Raw genomic sequence first — 21,508 nt, 5'->3', positions numbered from 1 at the left:
AATTGTTTGAACTCGTCCTCCTCTGATGTGAGGGTCTCAGGACAGCATTTGGAATTTTGGACAGATGCTAAAGCTCTGTAAAGCTTTTTTAAATAACCTGTGATTCACGATCAGACAGCAGTTAAATGAAGAAAACAAAAGGGTTTATTGATGGATTAACATCCCCAAGAGTCATAGTAAATAAATCATTTACTGACAAACAGTGAGTCTAAGTATTTGTACTTCTTTAATCAGGTCCATTTGTTTCTACAGTTATTAATCACTTATTCTCCTGGTTTGTCACTCGCATTATTTCGGTCAGTTTACAGGAACATTTAATACTTTTATTTATACACAGGAGAGGAGGAGCTGAAATTTGAGCAAACAGACTCATTTTGTGTCTCAGTGTGAGAACGATGCAGGAAACTGGTTTTATTCTAATGTGAGTTGTTCAGGTCGGCAACAGCTCTTCTTCTTTGTCTTCTGTCACATTAAGCCAACATGTTCCTGACGATGGTTTCAGTGCAAACAAACTGATCCATTTAACACTTCAAGTGCTGCAGACCTGGAGCTGCTTCAGTCTAATCAGCTGATTCGGCGTCGGCCTGCTGCCGGCCGAGCAGCAGCTGAGACACAACATGAATCAGTGATCAATTAGTGATCGATCAGCTGTTTCCTGATCAATACTGCAGTGTGCTGTCAGAAGCTGATGAGGTATTTTACTGTTTTACACTCAAAGTAACAAATCTGCTCGTTTCATCATCTTTTCTTAGAAAAACCATAAAATCAATCAACTCTTTCTTTCTTCTTTGTTTCGAACACTTTGATTCGCTGTTTAACACTACAGGAAATAGTAATGCCAAAATAAAACAACAAATTACACTTTAGTTTTATCTACACATATAAATAAAAGGTTTGACACAATAAAAACGGAATCAAACGTTTTCTAAAAATGGGATTTTTGCAGTCGGGCTCTCGGCCATTTGAAATGATTTGGATTCTTCATCAGAAAAACAAACGGACCCTGAAGTGTTCATTAGAGGCCCCGCTTCAATCACAAACAGAAAAGAGAAATGTCTCAGCGCCAACCCGGCGTCTGATGCTTGGTGTGGTCGAGGAAATGGTTTGCATTGACTGGCATGAGGCAGCATGTGGCAGGTAAGGAGGGGGCATCCTCTCTGCTGCAGGGTCCAGAGTCCAGGCCGGAGCTCCACCCTTCTATCATCACATGATCCTATGATCGGGCAGTCACATGACACTTTCCCTTAGTCCTTCCCCCTCGGCAGCTCCCGCCTTCGGGCTCAGTGTTGACATGTCGATGGAGACCTCTTTCCGTCTTACAGAGTTGTCTTTGGAGTGATAGTCGTCGCTCTGGTCCTTCGCAAAGTTCACAAACACCTGAAACAAGAAACAGGTTCAGGTTTCACACAAGGCACTGGAAGCCAACCCCCATCAAAGCTAATGATCAGGGTTGTTTCTGAGCTGCTCCCTGTGGAGTCTACACTGAACTACAAACTGTCTCAGTACAGGTGCAGCGAGTGTCCCATCATCCTGCTGCCAGCACTAAAACAAGCTCTCCGATTGGCTGAACCTGGTCTTTACCTGGTCTAGTGTGGTCTGGGTGACGGAGTAGTCTTCGATCCTAAGCGTCTCTTTATTTTTGGCAAGGATGGAGAAGATGTGAGCAAGCGAGGTGAGAGATGAAGGTAGCTGGTACTGCAGCATGTTCCTGTGTTTCTCCTTCAGCGTGCTGCCGCTCAGCTCACTCTCGATGAACTTCATGACGGGCAGCAGGTCAGGGTCGGGCCCCGCCACCCGTAAGATGATGGTGTACCCGTCCCCAAACCTGGGGAGACAAAGGCAGCGATACTAACACAGAAACAAGTCAATAAATCTACCTGTCGGCACACTTGAGAGGGACCAAGGGTAATTTATACTGCACATGTCCTCCACTGGATCCATGTTTCTGTTATCCTTTAGTCAGACTGACTGCAGAGGTTAATCTGGGAGCTAAGCCTGGTTCAAGTAATGTGTTTGTACTTTTTCGATAGCACTTTGCTTTGACGTTGTTTCTTCTTGACTTTGTTTGCTTGTCTTGTTCCTCACTTGTAAGTTGCTTTGGATAAAAGCGTCTGATAAACGACAATGTGTTTGGATGAAATCTAAAATGCACAGAAAGAAGTTCCCCTTCACTTGTTTGGACACAAAACTTAACGGTACAAAACTAAATTCAACACTTCATCATCATTTATGGGAAGGGGCGGGGTCAAATATGTTGGTGTGATGGTTAAAGGATTGGGGGGGCTGCATCATGTCAACTACAGAAAGCAGGGCACACTGGGTGTGTGTGTATACCTGTTCTTCAGGTGCTGGACACTGCCGAGACATCTGAACCTGCCGTTCACCATGATGGCCATCCTGGTGCACAGAGCCTCACACTCTTCCATACTGACACACACACACACACAGTTAGTACTTAGTACACACACTTTGTGATTCAGTGCATTTCACTGTCACTCAAGAAACCAGGGTACTGGAAATCCAAGTATACATGCAGTAAAAGAGTAATCTGATTACTCCTCTGCCCTGGGCTGCTTTTGGAAGCGTGCTCCACAGATTTTAACTGTATGGAGACAGAAAAGATGCTTCCTGAGCACTTTTCCTTTCTTTTTGTCTCACTCCTTGTGTCGAGGAGGTGACTGATGAGGTCTGAGAGAGACACAGCGACAGACGGACACAGAACTTCTATTTAAAGCTCAAAGTGAATTAGAGAAACACAGTGTGAAAAAGACTTCATTTAAATCTCTCCGCTTTCAACCAGCTGCTCCTCTCAGCTGATAGTAGTAGAGCGGTGACTGTCTGATTCAAAAAGCTGATTCAAACCTGGGTCCGCGTTCACATGGTTCTCTGGGCGTCAGGTTTCTCTAGTCCACTACCCCGATTACGGTAATCTGGTGTCCTGTTTACATGACACTTAGGAAATCAGCTTAGTGGAGAAAGCCAACTAACCTGGTTACTTGAGTGAACGTAAACACAGCGACTGTGTCCTTACCAGTCTGTCAGTGGACGTGTCCTTTAGAAAGTGAATGAATCTCAGCCACAGTAATGAACAAACACAAAGGACTGTGCTGTAGTCGCCCACACTGAACCTCACTATGTGAAGCCGACAGGTAACGACACCAACAAAACTAACTGGAGGCAGCAAGTAGCAAACGTGCAGCCGTGTGGAGGTCACTGCTACTAGGAGTCTAACCCCTGACCTCTGGTTTATAAACAACTAGTAAACAGCAGAGTTATAGCCAGTAGTATAGGAATATACAGTGGCAAGAAAAAGAAGATGAACCTTTTGGAATTTCACGGTTTTCTGCATTAATTTATCCAGTTCTGACTGGAATTAGTAAGAGAGATCATATTTCTCCTACGTTAGCTTCTCTCTATTGGCTCCCTGTAAAATCCAGAATTGAATTTAAAATTCTTCTCCTCACTTATAAATCCCTTAATAATCAGGCTCCATCTTATCTTAAAGACCTCATAGTTCCATATCTTCCAAGCAGAACTCTACGTTCTCAGACTGCAGGTTTACTTGTGGTTCCTAGAGTTTCCAAATGTAGAATAGGAGGCAAGCTTGCTCAGATGGGGTTGTTGAGTTTTCTATATAATTTTTTATATAATCATATTCTGTAAGGTCTTAAACGTCTGTTGTGATTTGGCGGTATACAAATAAAACTGAATTGAACTGAGTGTCAGTGTGTTCTTTGTTAAACTTCAGGCTGCAGTAATGTTCTTTTAAATAAGCAGCAGCTTCCTTCATGGTGTCCTGACATAGACACTCTGCTAGTTCAATGTTTTACCTACTGTAGACTCATGAACACAGATGTTAGCCAGTTCCAATGATACCTTCAAATCTTCATCCATCTCTGGTTGTTTCTTTACCTCATTAATGAGTGTTTATTGTGCTCTTGGGGTCATTTAGACTGCCCCCCCACTTCTTGGTAGAGGAGCCAATAAAAATAATTCAGCCACAATGACAGAGCCACTGAGAGTCTCTTACCTGTGTGAGGTGAGGACAACGGAGCGTCCCTCCTTGATGATGCTGTGGATGCAGTTCCAGAGCGCTCGGCGGGCTTTTGGGTCCATGCCAGTGGTGGGCTCATCCTGTAACAAGGAGGACAGAGGTGGATGAGGTGGGCACACAGGTGAAGCAGGAAGCAAACCTTCTTCTCTCCTCAATAAACTGCAGCTCCTTTTAATCCTGAGTTTCTCAGTTGTCCGTTTCATTGTTCTAATTTAGCCGTATCGAGGAAGACCACGAAACATGACTGAAAGCTTAGCAAACAAAAGGAGACTTGGACTTTTTTCAGACTAATTTTGAAAATGCTGCAGAGTTAATAATCAGCTTTCCTCTGCTCCAGCAGTGCTCATTCACACTTCACAGGAGCACACTACAGGTGAGGAAGAAGAGGGTGGTGTTACCAGGAAGACCACAGGTGGAGCTCCGATCAGAGCCATGGCCGTGGACAGTTTCCTCATGTTTCCTCCGCTGTAACTTCCTGCTGCTTTGTCGGCATACTTCACCAGTCCCAACTTCCTGACCCCCCACTCCGCCACCTGTCAATCAGACACCATCATCACCATGACAACCACTGTGTACAATGTGCACAATATGCAGTGTAGTAGTGTACAGCTTGTACTATACAGAATACATAATGTACTATGTACACAATGTGTGTGTATTACAGCATGTGTATATTACAGAGTGTGTATATTACAGTGTGTATAGTACAATGTGTGTGTATTACAGCATGTGTATATTACAGTGTGTGTATTACAGCATGTATATATATTACAGCGTACAGCGTGTGTATTACAGCATGTGTATATTACAGTGTGTGTATTACAGCATGTGTATATTACAGTGTGTGTATTACAGCATGTGTATATTACAGTGTGTGTATTACAGCATGTGTATATTACAGTGTGTGTATTACAGCATGTGTATATATTACAGCGTACAGCGTGTGTATTACAGCATGTGTATATTACAGTGTGTGTATTACAGCATGTGTATATTACAGTGTGTGTATTACAGCATGTGTATATTACAGTGTGTGTATTACAGCATGTGTATATTACAGTGTGTGTATTACAGCATGTGTATATTACAGTGTGTGTATTACAGCATGTGTATATTACAGTGTGTGTATTACAGCATGTGTATATTACAGTGTGTGTATTACAGCATGTGTATATATTACAGCGTACAGCGTGTGTATTACAGCATGTGTATATTACAGTGTGTGTATTACAGCATGTGTATATTACAGTGTGTGTATTACAGCATGTGTATTACAGCATGTGTATATATTACAGCGTACAGTGTGTGTATTACAGCGTGTGTATTATAGTGTACAGTACATTTAGCAGACTTTAATCCAAAGCAACATACTAGTCAAGTTGAGGCAAAGGCAAGATTGAGTAAGGGGGTCTTGCCTAAGGACCCCTACTGGAGCTAGGCCACAGCTGGGATTTAAACCCCAGTCTCCCACATGGAGGGCAGCGATCTAATTATTTCACTATCCAACCACTAGTGTACAGTGTTTATTGACTCACGTCACAGACTTCATTCTCAGGGACCCCTCTGAGAACAGCGTACAGCTCCAGATGTTCTCGTCCTGTCAGCAGTTCATTGATGGCGTCAAACTGAGGACAGTAACCCATGTTCTGATGGACCTCATCAATCTCCCTCAGGATACTGCAAACATAAAACACACATCAAGATATTGCAAACACTCTCTCAGTGAGTTTACCTGCAGTCTAGTAGCCAGGCTCCCAGGCGGCTTTCTGCAGTAAGCCGATTTCTAACTTTTGTGCAGTTACAATGAATTAAAACCAGACCAAGGTAGAGGGGAAATCAGATTAGTTCTCTGATTTCCAGTAACCAGATTTCCTCAATGTAGGTAACCTTGCTACCCAATTACCGGGGTAAACGCAGTGATTAAGCGTAAGGAGATCTTGCCTACTGGAGGACCCCTACTGGATATAAGCCACAGCCAGGAATCACACTCCGGTCTCCCACAGTGCAGCGATCTTACCACTACACTATCTAGCCGCTGTGTTTTACCGGCCAGTTTTTCCAGTTGACAGTGAACAGGATCTTTGACATTAAAGAGCTTCTGTGCTGCTCTGGACTGGTTCTTGCTGTTGGTTTGATCCTAAACCTAACTTCTCTAAATTCTCATACAAAGAGAACTTTTTTCTGTTAACCTGCAGTTTTCTGATTCAAATCATTCAAGGTTCAGAGGAACTGATCAAATGCATCTGAACATTTCAGTCATAAAGATCTTAAATTTAACACTCTTCAGAAATGTAATGCTAAATAAAATATACTGTGATAAATTAAACTAAAATAAACCATCCAGAGTTAGTTAGAAATAACAATTGAGCAGAGTGTGACCGTGAACAATGCCAGTAAAGATCAATTACACCATGACTCTGGACCTGCAGGATCCCACAGAACTGAGCTTTATGTCCTGATTCAGTGTCTGAGCTGCAGCAACAGTTAATGAGCTTCACAAGGCAAAAGTGGTGTGGTCGTGGAAAAGATGTTAATATGTTTCAGAAGGGTCAAATTATTGGTCCATTAAGTCCATTTACCCTGTTCCAGAATGATGGGAGCATCAGGGTAAGAGGAGAGGCAGAGGAAGTGATGCACCCATCATGTCTAGTGCCTACTGTACAAGCCTGTGGGGGCAGTGCAGGATGTGCGATGTGCTGGAGAAGACTTTGTGCAGCGTCCGACTCTCCATCATCAAAACAAGATCTTAGAAAAATATTAATGTGACTCTGGACGAGAATAAATGTTGAGACACATTGAAGAAGCTCATTGAAGAGATGTCACGGTGAATGTGTTAAAAGTTAAAGGCAGTGAAACAATAGAGTGTGTGACTTATTTTGGATGGGCAGTGTATACTAATAATCAGGTTCAGTTAAGGTTTTCCTCAGTGTTAATCCTCACAAACAGGTCAGTCCTGGAGTCCAGCAGGTTCAAGATCACTGAAGGTCCTGGACCCATCAGAATTTATAAAAACTAAGAGTAGAACCTCACCTCTTCCCTGCCAGGAAGGCCTCACCACTGGTCACCACTGTGTCTCCTGTCAGCATCTTAAAGGTTGTCGTTTTTCCAGCTCCGTTCACACCGAGCAGGCCGAAACACTGAGCACACACACGCAGAGTTTCTGTTAGTTCTTCACTCTCAGGACTTTCAGATTCATCATGAAGGAGATGTGTTAGAAATTAGAAATATAAAAATATCTGCAGGTGTGAGGAGCCTCACCTCTCCAGGAGGAATTCCCACACACAGTCGATCCACAGCCGGCTTCTGCTTCCTCTTATACACCTGCAAAACACATTCCATTCACTCACAGTCTAAGGTTTGTGCAAACACACACAAACAATACATTCTCTTTTTAAGATCCAACAATATATATATATATATATATATATATATATATATATATATATATATATATATATATATATATATATATATATATATATAAATCATACTAATAAGAGCTGAGTAGTGTGAAGGACACATCAGTGTCCGTTGGCCTGATGTTTGATGCGCATGTACCTTGGTGAGCTGTCGGAGCTCCAGAATGTCTCCGTGTCCGAGGCCGTGGACGATCCTCTGTCTCTCCCGGGCCACGTCCTCGTCCTCCTCACCCAGAGGTCCCAGTTTGGTGAGTTTACTGACTGACCTGCACAAACACAAACAGAGAAGCCACAGTCTAAGTGCTGGTACCTCCGCCCAACTCCAGCTGCTGTTTTCATCTTAAGGGGAAACTTCTGCCTCACATTACATTTATAAAAAAAGAACAAGTACCTGGGTTTGATGCAGAACCTGTACTGGATGAGGACGGTGATGATGAAGAACACCACTCCCTCCACAGCCATGGCAAACAGGTTCTTTCCCACCATGTCCCACTCCAGAGGAGAGCGGAACCTGTTCTCACCTAAAACACAGCATTCACACAATGTTTAAATGATGCTTGTTTGGTTTCCCCTGGCAGTCCAGATACAGAGCATCAACACAACAGAAAACCCTTTATCAGCTGTGACTGTGTGTGTGTTTACCAAATCTCTCAAGGGCGTCGGCCATGGCCTGGTTCTTCACCATGTCGATGAGTCCTCGACCGAGGCAGAAGTGAGGGAAGATGAGGAGGACATTCTTCAGAATGTCGTTGATTCCTCCGATCTCCTGCAAAGACAACCCACAGCTCAGAGGTTTCACTCACTGTAGTTATTGGTCTTAAAGCTGCGGCCCATCTCTGCAGACTCACGTTGTTCCCGAACAGCTCCATGACAAAGGTGGAGATGCTGCCGTTGATGCCAATCAGGATGTTGACACTGGTGAGGACGACGTACGCCGTGCTGGGGATCTTGAAGAAGAAGGACGCCGGGTACATGAGCGGCGTGATCGACCAGCTGGATGTTAAACAAGAAGAGGAACAAGTTATGTACTGTTGTACTTAACAGTACTGTGGAGTAACATCAGCAGCATGTTTTGTTGTACTGTGTTAGGCAGTACTCTGTGATTTTAAGTTGGGCAGTACTGCACAATGTGCTGTGTTGCAATACTGTGTAGTGAAGCAATAGTGTGCAGTACTTTGTACAGTACTTTGCTGCATTGTGTAGTATAGTGTAGCCCAATGCAGTATCGTGAAGTGTCATGCAGTATCTGACCCGTAGAGCAGCAGCAGCAGGGCGAGTACTGGCAGGTTGGTGGAGGAGACGTAGGCTTTTTGTTGGAAACAGACGAAGATAAGGATAACGAGCGTTGCTGGGACGACGTAGTTACACTACAGACAGACACACGTTTAGTTATTCGCGTTTATCCAATGGATTTACAAGTGAGGCACAAAGCAAGCACACAAACATAGACAATATTGAACAGAGTGTGATTGTTTTGCATCTCACCATGTCCCACATGAAGTTGGCCACCCAGTAGAGCAGCGGCTGCACTCCGCTGATAAAGTGCATGTGCTTGGCTTTGCTAACACGCTCCTGGATGAGGTAGACCACGAAGCTGGCTGGGACGAAGGACATGGCGAAGATGACACAGATGGACACCAGGACATCCACTGAGGTCGTCACCCTAGAGACAGAGACAACGAGGAAGACTATGAGGAGCAGTAGTGATTAACAGAACTGTGGACTCACACTGAATCCTTTATCTGTGTGATCAGCTCAGACATCTCCTGTCTGTGGCAGCTCAGGTGTAGTCGTACAGGTGTATCTCCGGTGTGTGTACTCACAGTGCGACCTGTGACAGCTGCTCCTTGGTCAGGTTCAGTGGGTGGTTGAAGGCACTGATGCCATAGCTGCTGGGGTCCTTCCCTTCAGGCAGGTTTGCTCTTAGGATGCCGTTACTCATCACGTTGAGGAACGCTCCGATGCTGTGCCAGCCTTTGTTGTTAAACCAGATCTGAAAACAACACATGACTCATTATTCTTTATTGGTCTAACGCTGAGTCTGGAACATCTGTTCAGCTGTTTCTACACATGCTGACGGACTCATCTGGACAAACAGATGTAAAAATGTAAAAATCTATCTCTACTCACATGGGTAATGTTTCTTAACATTTTCTCACCTTCACATTGTTCTTTGTGTCAAGACCGTTGATGAATCCCGACAGACTGTCCAGGAATCGATCTGCAGCAGCTCCCTGCACCAAACAGCATTTATTTTCAATCGAGTCTCGTCTGATTCAGGAAACGAAAAAAAACTGCAGAACAAATCGGACCCTTTGCAAACAATTCATAGAGCTTTAGACATCAAACAATGAGAAAGTTAAAAATCTTTATTAGAACATCGTGAAACCCTGAATTTCCAGTTTGATGTCCAATGAGGAGCACACTCCAGGATTTCATCGCTCCGTCTGCCTGCTGGTTTAATCTAAAGTTTGTCCCACTGGGAAGCTTTGTGTCAGGAGGTGACGCTCTGACTCCAGTCGTTATACCAAATGCTGGGCAGACAGCGAATAAAAGCTGCAGCTCAGACAAACAAGCTTTTCTCTCCACAGGGTTCAGATCAACATTTCTCACACTCACCTTCCCAATTTCAAAGATCTTCCGGACTCTCTCGATGGCATCATCAATCTCATCAGCCGGTGGCAGCACCTGAGTGCTTCTGGCCCCCAGCGAGAATCCTCCGTACCTGCAGACAGGAAAACAGCACATGAACATCTGGAAGCTGCTGCTGACTGACAGAGTTCATGACTTCAAAATAAAACTAGACCCTGACCTGAACTCGTTTACCCACACTTTGTTCTTCAAGCTGTAAAACAAACAAGAGATACTTTAGTTTAGGTTTAGTTCACGGTGATCATTCCTGAGGTGCGTGTGTCTCTGTGTGTCTCACCTCTTGCCAATGATCTGCGCATAGGTTTTCACTAGATAGTCAGAGACGTTTCTTCCCGTCAGGTTCTGCAGAGTGTCAGTGGCGCTCAGCTTCATCTGGACCCAACAAAGGAACATTTACATTTAGCACAGGACTTAAGGCTTGGTCACGTTTAACACAGTTCACTTTAATATCTCTTTAGATGTCTTTAATTTTGGAGCCACGACCAAAGACGCTGCCATCTTCAGTGATCTTCTATGTGGGCCAGCCCAAAATTAGCTGTTTTATGGATCAACCATCAACAGGAAAAATTATTTTTTGGGCCATCAGGCCACCGCTTCCCAACCACGTGCTGATCTTGGGGTTTGGTTGTATTTGACTAAACAGACAGTTCAAACCGAATCTGTCTCTGTGATTCTTCATTCAGAGTGAACATAGACATCTGCACAGAGTCTGTAAGACATGGGAGGTTATGAAATTTACATCATAACTTTGCTTCACCTTTAAAGCAAAGTCATGGATGTTTTAGCTTTCCTGTAACAACACAAACTTTTAACAACACACAACCAACTTCCGTTCTGTTTTCTGTTGAACTCACAGCGCTGCAGCCCAGTTCCATCCAGACAAGCTTTATAAAGGTCTAACCTCAGGGGGGGGGCAGTCCTCCGGCTTCAGCAGGACATTCCGGCAGCATCTTCTTCTTTCCGTCACAGCTGCAGGAACAAGCCGGAGATGGATTCTCCATGGACCAGTTCCCGTAGCTGAACAGCTGCTGGACACTTACAGGGACGTCAGGCGTGTGCCAGTCCTCGTCGCCCATAGTACAGGGAGCCTCCCTGAGACGAGGAGGACAGAGAGTTATAAGACTGAGCTGGAACGTGTGGCCCAACACCTGACTTAACATGGTTGGGTTCTTACGGGATGGGATGTCCGTCCATGCAGCGAGTCCCGAAGCCCGGAGCATCCAGGAGTGAGTTTAATAACTTCTGCATATTGGCATCATTGGGAGCATCGTCACTGACACAGAGACAGAGATACAGTCAAACTACACATTTATTACAGTGATACTGTATTTACACTTGCATATGATGTGTACCTGATAAAGGTGACCTGGTCCTCGTACATCCAGGGCTGCAACTCCAGACTGGGGTACTTTCCAAACGGGGGGACAATAAGACTGAAGACCAGTGCAATGCAGACAAACACAGCAGGAAGAACAATCTGAAAAAACAGATGTGTTGAAAATTTTTATGATGAATAAAGACAAAAACTGAGCAGAAAACATGAGGAAACTCATCATTACCTGAGCGAAGAACCCCTTCCTTGAGCGCCGAGCATACAGAAAGCGTTTCCACATCAAAGCCACAAACTGCTGCCGCATCAGACTCCAGCTCTTCACCTGATACGAGCCTTTGCCATCAGTGCATTTCAGCCAGTCCGTCTCCCGTGACTCTGACAGGTCACATTGTGAAATACATCTCGCATGATTAGATGCAGGTCACATGACTAAACACGGGTCATTTAACATAGCTCAGTCACTTGACACACAAGGGTCAAATTAATGTTTCTACTGAATTCACTGAAAGTGCAGGTTTGTTTAAAGGTAAATACCATTAAGACTATTGAGAAATTGCTGTGTGATTATTCAACAGAAACCACAGCTGACGGCCGTGGATTCTCTCTCACCCTCCACAACACCAGAAAAATCTGACCCTACCTCTCTGAATACTCTGACAGGCGACCATCATGAACAATTAAACCTCCAGATGATCTAAACTGCAGCAGCACATCTCATTTTCATGTCTCTGCTCCAACTTCCTGTAGCTGCTGCATCATTATTCAAAACTAAATATTGTGTAACTGTGTGTAATATCAACATGTAGTATTGTGTACCAGGGTCTCCATCAGAGTCGTTGCCATCATTGTTGTCGTCCTCAGTTAAAGGTCTCAGGCAGCTCTGAGGGTCTCCTCCACCAAAGGCGTGAGTCCTCCTCCGCCTTCGAACAGGAAGTGTACCATCTGAACACAGGCAAACACAATTTCAGATCATTGTAAAATGTTGTTGTGAAGACTGAGCCCGATGATTTCAGTGCCAGTGTCTCCTATTTTGAAACACGCTGCTCACCTGAGGGTACTTCAGTGTCAACTCCGTTATCTTCAGCCACTTTCAGAAAAATCTACAAAAACAAAAATGATTTGTTCTCATCAGTGTTTCACTGACCTTGTCTTGTCCTGCTTAGAAATTAAATTTTCTTTTGCTTATTCCTACTACCAGAGAAACATACACACACACAAAAAGTCTGTTTCAGATCCAGCAGTAATTTACAGGACGACAATGAGCAGACTTCTGAGGGAAAGTGTGTATTTCCCATCAGCAAATAAAACCAATGTTGTCACCTCCTCCAGCGTGGTGTCAGACACTCCGTAGCTGGAGATACCGAGGTCAGGCAGCTTCACGTCCAGGTCTTTAAAGAGCTCCACAAAGGCTCCATCTTTGGCAGCGCTGTACGGCAAGATATAGGTTAGCTCGTGTCCCAGGTCCTCCACCAGGCGTGCTGCAGGGACGTGACGCAGAATAAGACTCGAGATCAGGGAGACGTCTGGTTGGACGAAGGGGACATCACAGATGGACGCCGCGGGGCCATTCTCTGTGGACGGACGGAGAGACAGATCAGATCCACCTGGAAGTGAAGGAATTAAACACTCTGCTGGAACAGAGAGCTCACCGATGGTAGCGGCCTCACTTTCATGTTCGCTGCCGAGTCCTGCGTCACTGCTGCTGACAGATGCACATTCCTCCTCCTGAAACACAGAGGAACCATGAATATTACAACCATGTGACCAGTGAGGAAGACTGAGTGTGCTGCACATCTTAAGCAATGTATACTTTGGGTAGTAAACAGTGTCCCTATGTTAATATCTGTGTGCTCAGACCTTCTTGGTGAACGACACCGTGCTGGATGAGTTCCTGCAGGAACTGAGAGATGGCTCTGGTTCCTTCTTCACCAGGGTCAGGTAATAGCCTGTCCCCAGCTGATTCTTCAAGTACAGAGACGAGCCTACGCAGCACAATTTCCCATGGGAGATGATAGCAATCCGGTCGCCCAGGATGTCCGCCTCGTCCATGTGGTGGGTGGACAGGATGATGGTCCGACCTGGCAGGAGACAGGAAGCGACATTAAAAGTCCAGTTGGAGAATAAAAGCCACAAAGGGGCTGATTTAAGTGACCAATCATAGGTCTCACCCTGTCTGTACTTCAGCAGCAGATCCCAGATTCCTCTGCGGGCGTAAGGGTCAACACCCGCTGTGGGCTCGTCCAGGATGACAACCTTTGAACCACCAACAAATGCCAGAGCCACGGACAGCTTCCTTTGCATGCCCCCAGACAGAGTGTTCGTCCTAGAGGTGCGTTTATGTGGCAGCCCTGTGTCCTGAAGGATCTGCTCAATCTCACCTTTCACCTGCTCCTCTGACAGGCCTTTGAGCCGCGCATAGAACCAGATATGCTCCTCCACTGTCAGCCTGGTGGGGGGAGACAAGATGGTCAATGATAAAGATGATGAAGATGTTTACAATAAAACAAATATAATGGAAGGAATATCATAGAGCACTCACATGCTGAACAGCACGTTGTGTTGGGGACAGACTCCTAGACTCTGTCTGATGGTGCTTAGCTCCGTCCGGATGTCTCTGCCCAGGATGTAGGCCGTACCAGAGGTGGGAGGAAACAGGCCGGTCAGGATGGACCTGCAGGGACGAGACACAGACAGATCTGTATCGAAATTTTAGTTTGTACCTAGGCATCTGCCTGCATACTGCATGTACCTGTCCCTCTACTATTACCTGGTCCTAGCACTAACCATAACCCTGTACCTTTATTGGTATACACTATTAGCTCTGCCTTTGTCCTTGACTCACATGGTGGTGGTTTTTCCGGCTCCGTTGTGTCCTAGGAAGGAGGTGATTTGTCCCTCGTAGAAGCCAAGCGTCAGCCCGTCCACAGCCAGCTTCTTTCCATGATGATAAACCTTCACTAAGTTCTCAATATAGACGCCAGGCTCCAGGTGAGATGGCTCCTCCTCTATACACACGGCTGGAAACATTACGTTATGGACGTGTTACTGATTCTCATTCAGGTCCATTCTTTTTTTTTCTTTTACAGTTGAGTTATTCTGTGTCTGTGTTCAGTCGTCTCACCTCCTGGGTTTCCCTTCCGGTTCATAGGGATTTTACTGGACTTTCCATCCACCTCGCCAAACCAGTAGGATCTAGTAAAGGGAAAATACCAGGGCCGAGGGATCCCGTACTGACCTGAGACACACAGCAAGCAAAACTTTATAAACTCAGACTAAGAATTTGTTTTAACAACTTGAACATGCTGCAGAAAAGTTGAGGCTCAGTGTCTGCGCTTCAGACTCCCGAGTCCTGAGTTTTCTTCTTCTTTTTATTCTCGTTGTGGCCACTGCATGACGTTATTCATGTAAACTTGTAACTGAAGAGCAGGCGTGAGCTGCAGCCTGTTTTTCTGTGATCTCACCTGGAAACACAGCCTCCAGGTACCACGTGAGGGCTCCGTACAAGAAGGAGTCAAAGTACATGATGATGATAGCGGTGCGAAGGCTGAAGTCGTCCTCCTCCAAAGGACTTGACACCAAGTTCTTCCACTGAATACCGACTCCTTGCTCCTCGAACAAAGCGAAGTACTCACAGCCAAACCCAAACGCCACAGGGGACAGGAGGCTCTGCAGGGGGAGTAGGTCGTGTGACTTCTGTTCAATCACAACACAAGATATTAACAGCAACAATCTGTCATAGTCAGCAAACTTACAGCAAAGACTTTGGCTCCAAAGCCGATGTAATCCTGCCAGGCAACACAGAGCACGTAGGGCAGGTACAGGGTGAAGTAGATGATCCCTCCACATGCAGCGGCCAGGTTTGCCCGGGCAAACGCTGTGCTGATGAGGAAACACTGCATGATGGTCACCACAGCAAATGATCCCAGGAACAGGAAGACCACGCCGGGGTCGCTGTATGGCAGCAGGTTCCCCTTCTGCACACAGACCAGTCACATCAGCTTAATTACATTTAATGGCAGACCGGCAGGCAGGTTTCTCCTGGTTGCAGTAGAGTAGGGGGTTTCCCTTCTGAAGAAAACGTTTTAAACATACCCGACTGGAGTTTTTGTGTTTAAGCATATTTAGTTTGCATTTACCTGGATTTAGTGAATTAAAAAGCATCAAGTGTCTCTTACAAACAGAAGCAGTTTTTTTCTGCAGAACTGAAAGACTTCACCATCAACAGGATTTAGCTGTTGATTAGACCTTAATGCACAAACATAAAGGTTTGTAAAGCAACAGGAAGCTGAAAATCAAAATAACCTCAGAAAAGAGTTAAGCACAAAATCTTAAATATTTGAATGTGAAGTCTGCAGCGGGATGTCTGCTGTTCTCACACAGAAAATCACAGTACATAAATTAAAGGACAGACATTTTTGCAGCAGCAGGGTAATACTAGGTGTGCTGGGTTGAAACGAATGATTAATGTCAATAAAATAAAATAATATGTTAATATAAATGAATCAAAGAACATTTTGTCATTTAGCTTGAAACAAGACTCAAGCTAAATCCTGTTATCTCACTCCTGTTTATTGACATGTTCTGAGCAACACTGGTCATCACCTTCAGGAGCAGGACCAGCAGCCCGGCGCTAATCAGGAGAGGGATCAGGCTGCTGATAAACCAGCTGAACCACAGGATGCCATTATCCAGCCCCATAATCCTCATGGTCTCCTTCAGCCGAGCCTCCTTTTCGTACACCACGCTCTTCAGAATGATCGCCACTGAGTACATCCAGGCCAGTGTCATGAAGAGAGGCATGGAGCGGCTCATGACCCGCAGGAAACTGAGAGAGAGGACACAGAGGATGGTTTGAGACAGAGTGCCAAGACGACTCGGACACAGGAGAAAGGTTGTGAATAATCGTACATGTCGTCTACGTAACAGGGGTACGGCATCTGCTGGATGTAGACGCCCATCTTCTCCTTGGTGCCTGTAACTGCTCTGATGATGCCTTGTTCTATAACGTCCTGCAGGTACAGGAACCCGCCCCAGATGTACCGCATGTCCTCAAACGGGTCGGCACGAGGACCCGGGTCCCAGTACCTAAAGAAAAAAAAAAGTCATGTTAAGGTAAATGTTCTGCACTTACATAGCACTTTTCTACCTAGCTGGTACCCAAAGCGCTTTACACTGCGTCTCATTCATCCATTCACACACTATGCTATGCTATGCAGCTGACCTGACTCACTGGGGGCAACTAGGGGTTAAGCATCTTGCCCAACACTTTGGCATGTGATGTGGCAGCCGGGAATCGAACCACCAATCCTAGGATTGGCAGTCAACTGCTCTACCTATTGAGCCACAGCCACCCCCCAGGTGCTTGTTCTGTTTTTTCTTGTGGCTGTGCACAAAATACTTTCTAGTGCTCTAGTGCTCTGCTCTGATCTTATGCTCACGATAAACGTTTCAGGTGAGCACCAGAAACTTTTTTTTTTTTGCCAATGTCCCTATAGGGGCTCCAAAGTTTTCCCTTTGACATGACAAAACTGTATCATAACCCCAACATGTCTACCCTCAGCCTAATCCAGATCTTGAGGTAACAAAATCTAGTTACCTGTATGGTTCCAGGTACAGCAGGCAAATATGTTGAGTTTTTATGCTAAGCTAAGCTAATCAGCTGCTTAGCGTAAAGGTATCTACAGCTCAGACATGACAGTAGCATCAATATGACAATCTGTGAGACAAAGAGAAAAACTATTCCTTTAACACTACCAATACATCGTTACAGGGTCCCTGTTGTCCCCAAATGGGACCTGGTGCCCATAACCAGGAGGAACACACTAAGTTCCCCTGTGTGTAAATTCAGGGTCACCAAGGTTGGTCTCATCACTCAGGAACAGAAGGTCTTTCTTGTCCTTACGCGTCTTTGATCTTATTGGTCCGCTCCACATTGTCGATGTCCATGCGGATCTTGTAGTTGAGTTTAGCTGGCAGCTTGGTGGCGTTCGGAGGGACGTCGGGGAACACAATCCCCGCCCAGAACTTCCTGTCCTCCAGCAGCACCATGGACTGGTTGACCAGCCGTTCCTCTGTGGAGACCGCCTCCAGTTTGTCCAGGTTCACACACTGCAAACAGACACAGATCAGGTCATGTGATGTCCACCCACCAATCACAGCTGGTAACTACACATCATTACTTCACAAACCATGAACAGTAAATAGGCTGCAGTATGTGAGCGCTCACATGGAGGCGCTACCCAGACCACACATTTCAGAATTTGAAAAGATATAAACAAACACTAGAAAAAACACACAACCTCACCTAGACGTGTAAAACTGCAAAAATAACTTTTACTGTGTCACGTTTGCACAAGGAACAGGTTGGCACTGTTTTGTTACTTGTCTGCTTTGCACAGTATTGCACATGTGCACTTTTGGGTTTTCCTGCTCTGTAGTTTATAATAGCCGTGATCAGCCAGGTGTGGTTCAGTACTAGCTAGTTTTGGTTATGTGTAGCTAATTAGTTAGGTTTTAGCAAAGTGAGAAGGTACATTTTATTCAGTTCTGTGTAAAGTTTCTGTCTGACCTCCATGAAGCGAGAGATGCTCATAATGGCCTGGTCAGTCTCGTTGAACACCTCCCTCCAGGTGATGGCGCCGCCCGGCGGCCGCGGGTGATACACCTGCTTGGACAGGAAGTTTGAAACGTCGGCCACAGTCCAATCGGTGTCAGACAGCTGAGCGTGGAAGAAACTGGCAGTGATGTTGTTCTTCAGCAGAGTCTGAATGGCACACAGGAGGGTGGGGGTGGGGTGTCAAATGAGAATTTTTATCTCAGGAGAGTCTGAGTTTAACAGAGAAAGTCTAAAGCCTGTTTACCCGGATCAGGTCCATCTGCTGACTGTTCTCCATGAAGTTCCACAATTTGGGTCTCATCTCCTCCCACATTCCTCCCAGGTCCCTGAACACACCAAGCTCCTGGAAGGTCCGGTTCACCTGACACAAACAGAGGCACAGGTGAGACAGACTCCTTCTTCTGCAGGAAGTGGGAAGACAGGACATGATGTCATACCTCATGGATGATCTTCTGAGTGGCAGGGGTGTGGGGTGTGTACAGGATCTTCCCCATCAGCAGAGGCTTCAGAGCCTGCCAGATCATCCTGGACATGGGGTTGGAGTCCATGTTCTTTACCAGGCTGTTGCAGTAAGGAGCTAAAAGACAGGCGGTAAGCAAACAGGAGGTGTGTTAAAAGATCCCCAGAGCGAAAAACGTCCAAAAACAACTCGGTGTAATGCTGTTTCTCTTTTTATAGTCATTTCACCAAAGATGTTAACTTAGGCCAAAAGGTCCATCTATGCAGCACTGGCCTGACCAAACCAACCTGTGGACCATCATCATTTTCCCACAAATATAGATGAATATTGCCTAGCCTGGAAAGATAGTTTAATAATATATAAAAAAGCTCTCCATGAAGCTTGAACCTCATATTACTCCTCATTAATAGAGGCAAATAAGAACAACCCGAGGTTTCTTTTCAGCACTGTAGCCAGGCTGACAAAGAGTCATAGCTCTGTTGAGCCTAGTATTCCGTCAACTCTAAGCAGTAATGACTTCATGAATTTCTTTACAAATAAAATCATAACTATTAGAGAAAAAATGTGTCAGATCCTCCCTGCATATAGCATGGACTGTACAACAACTCTAGATTCATCTGCAAGACCACGCTCGTACTTAGACTGCTTCCTCCCTGTGGATCATTCTGAATTAATTTCAGTAATTAATTCCTCTAAACCATCAACATGTCTCTTAGATCCCATCTCGACTAGACTCCTCAAAGATATCTTATCTTTGATCAGCACGTCCATATTAGATCAGATTAATCTATCTTTACAAATAGGCTACGTACCACAGGCTTTTAAGGTTGCTGTAGTCAAGCCCCTGCTCAAAAAGCCTACTCTGGACTCAGGGGTCTTAGTGAATTATAGACCACTATCCAATCTGCCCTTTATCTCTAAAATTCTTGAAAAGATAGTTTCTAAGCAATTGTACGACCAGTCAGATTTCCAGTCAGGATTTAGAGTACATCATAGTACAGAAACAGCACTGGTAAAGGTTACTAATGATCCTCTATTGGCATCAGACAATGGACTACTCTCTATACTCGTCATGTTAGATCTTAGTGCTGCATTCAACACTATAGATCACAACATTTTATTACACAGACTGGAACATGTCATTGGGATCAAAGGAACAGCACTAGAGTGGTTTCAATTGTATCTATCAGATAGATTTCAGTTTGTTATGATGAGTCTTCCATGCACAGCAAAGTTAGCTATGGAGTTCCACAGGGTTCTGTGCTTGGACCAATTCTTTATATATGTCCCCCTTAAGGCAATATTCTTAGGAAACACTCACACTATAAATTTCCATTGTTATGCACATGATACCCAGCTATACTTATCTATGAAACCAGGAGAAACTAATCAAAAAAATCTCCTCTCTCCTTTCTCCTATATCAATGCAAGTCCACCATTGCACATCATTAACTTTGTGTTTCCTCCTCTCTGTCTCTCTCTCTCTGTTCTCCTCTGCAGGTATCCTTGGCCTGGAGCTGTATATCTCCAGAATCCAGTTCATCTGCCCAATGTTCTTGCTGCTTGTTGCTGTTTTTGTTGCCTGCTGTTCTTTTCTCTCTTTTCTTTCCACTCACCCCAACCGGTCAAGGCAGATAGCCGCCCACCCTGAGCCTGGTTCTGCTGGAGGTTTCTTCCTCTAAAGGGAGTTTTTCCTCTCCACTGTTGCCTAAAGCTTGCTCAAATGGGATTGTTGGGTTTTCTATAACATTTTTTGTATAATTATTCTCTGTAAGGTCTTAAACCTTACACACTGTAAAGTGCCTTGAGATAACTTCTGTTGTGAATTGGCGCTATACAAATAAAATTGAATTGAATTTAATTGAAAGTCCCCCTCAACCCTCCTGCCTGAACTAAAACAAAGCACGGACTCACTGGACGAGTTGTCATAGAGCGTTGTGGTCTCGTCCTCACTGCTGTTGTAGTTTCCAAACAGAGCCTTGTAGTTGCTGTCTTCGTACCAGTTGAGGGATTTGATCTGCAGACCGCCGCCTTCAGGGTGACCACACACAATCCTGGAGACCGCCTGGTACATGGCGCTCGGCGACGATGTGGCATTCTGCGTCAGGAAGATGATCTCGTTCCTCAGGTCGATCCAGCTTTTCATGCTGGCCAACTGGAGACACAGAGAGGGGACTGGTCAGACTGGTCAAGGACACAACCAGAAGTACAGTTCAAGTAGAACATGCCCAAGTGATGCATTTACAGTGGCAAGAAAAGCTTTGTGAACCGTTTGGAATTTCATGGTTTTCTGCATTAATTGGTCATAAAATGTGCTCTGATCTTCATCTAACTCACAACAATAGAAAAACACAGTCTGCTTAAAATAATAGTACACAAACATTATATGTTTTCATGTTTTTATTGAACATTACATGTAAACATTCACTGTGCACGGTGGAAAAATGTATGTGAACCCCTAGCCTAATGACTTCTCCAAGAGCTAATTGGAGCCAGGAGTGATTCAACCTTGAGTCCAATCAGTGTGATGATATTGGATGTGTTGCTGAAAGATGTCCTGCCCTTTAAAAACACACACCAGTCTTGGGTTTACTGGTTTCAAGAAGCACTGGCTGATGTGAACCATGCCTCGCAGAAAAGAGCTCTTAGAATACCTACGATCAAGAATTGTTGACTTGCATGAAGCTTGAAAGGGTTACAAAAGTATCTCCAAAAGCCTTGATGTTCATGTGTCCACGGTAAAACAGACTGTCTACAAATGGAGAAAGTTCAGCACTGTTGCTATTCTCCCTAGTCGTGGTCGTCCTGTAAAAATGCAGACTGCAGGAGCACAGCGCAGAATGCTGAACGAGGTAAAGAAGAATCCTAGAGTGTCAGCTAAAGATTTACAGAAATCTCTGGCACATGCCAACATTTTTGTTGACACATCTACAATAAGGAAAAAATCTAACAAAAAAGGAGGACATGGGAGGAC

General features: G+C 44.9%; 1 protein-coding gene across 1 annotated transcript in view; it reads right to left on the bottom strand.

Moving 5' to 3' along the window:
- Positions 1-207: 207 nt before the first annotated feature.
- abca1b (ATP-binding cassette, sub-family A (ABC1), member 1B) overlaps positions 208-21,508 on the bottom strand; it is a 34,361-nt gene continuing 13,060 nt past the window's right edge. Inside the window, exons 8-48 of the mRNA XM_026342397.1 lie at positions 20,449-20,689; positions 18,512-18,651; positions 18,319-18,435; positions 18,027-18,221; positions 17,361-17,566; positions 16,367-16,543; positions 16,061-16,283; positions 15,211-15,432; positions 14,920-15,124; positions 14,580-14,693; positions 14,301-14,475; positions 13,998-14,129; positions 13,627-13,904; positions 13,316-13,536; positions 13,108-13,183; positions 12,779-13,029; positions 12,507-12,558; positions 12,275-12,400; positions 11,685-11,833; positions 11,478-11,602; positions 11,300-11,398; positions 11,032-11,217; positions 10,403-10,501; positions 10,286-10,318; positions 10,093-10,198; positions 9,633-9,707; positions 9,297-9,466; positions 8,959-9,136; positions 8,725-8,840; positions 8,322-8,466; positions 8,116-8,239; positions 7,865-7,994; positions 7,613-7,739; positions 7,313-7,375; positions 7,085-7,191; positions 5,590-5,731; positions 4,453-4,587; positions 4,031-4,134; positions 2,335-2,427; positions 1,582-1,825; positions 208-1,377 (exon numbers count right to left, since the gene is read on the bottom strand). Of these exons, the coding sequence (XP_026198182.1) occupies positions 1,228-1,377; positions 1,582-1,825; positions 2,335-2,427; positions 4,031-4,134; positions 4,453-4,587; positions 5,590-5,731; positions 7,085-7,191; positions 7,313-7,375; positions 7,613-7,739; positions 7,865-7,994; positions 8,116-8,239; positions 8,322-8,466; positions 8,725-8,840; positions 8,959-9,136; positions 9,297-9,466; positions 9,633-9,707; positions 10,093-10,198; positions 10,286-10,318; positions 10,403-10,501; positions 11,032-11,217; positions 11,300-11,398; positions 11,478-11,602; positions 11,685-11,833; positions 12,275-12,400; positions 12,507-12,558; positions 12,779-13,029; positions 13,108-13,183; positions 13,316-13,536; positions 13,627-13,904; positions 13,998-14,129; positions 14,301-14,475; positions 14,580-14,693; positions 14,920-15,124; positions 15,211-15,432; positions 16,061-16,283; positions 16,367-16,543; positions 17,361-17,566; positions 18,027-18,221; positions 18,319-18,435; positions 18,512-18,651; positions 20,449-20,689 (6,051 nt within the window). The 3' untranslated portion in view covers positions 208-1,227. The remainder of the gene's footprint in view (positions 1,378-1,581; positions 1,826-2,334; positions 2,428-4,030; positions 4,135-4,452; positions 4,588-5,589; positions 5,732-7,084; positions 7,192-7,312; positions 7,376-7,612; positions 7,740-7,864; positions 7,995-8,115; positions 8,240-8,321; positions 8,467-8,724; positions 8,841-8,958; positions 9,137-9,296; positions 9,467-9,632; positions 9,708-10,092; positions 10,199-10,285; positions 10,319-10,402; positions 10,502-11,031; positions 11,218-11,299; positions 11,399-11,477; positions 11,603-11,684; positions 11,834-12,274; positions 12,401-12,506; positions 12,559-12,778; positions 13,030-13,107; positions 13,184-13,315; positions 13,537-13,626; positions 13,905-13,997; positions 14,130-14,300; positions 14,476-14,579; positions 14,694-14,919; positions 15,125-15,210; positions 15,433-16,060; positions 16,284-16,366; positions 16,544-17,360; positions 17,567-18,026; positions 18,222-18,318; positions 18,436-18,511; positions 18,652-20,448; positions 20,690-21,508) is intronic.

Source organism: Anabas testudineus, chromosome 9 (assembly GCF_900324465.2).
Source record: "Anabas testudineus chromosome 9, fAnaTes1.2, whole genome shotgun sequence".
Lineage (NCBI taxonomy): Eukaryota > Metazoa > Chordata > Actinopteri > Anabantiformes > Anabantidae > Anabas > Anabas testudineus.
This window is presented reverse-complemented; position numbering and strand designations above follow the sequence as displayed.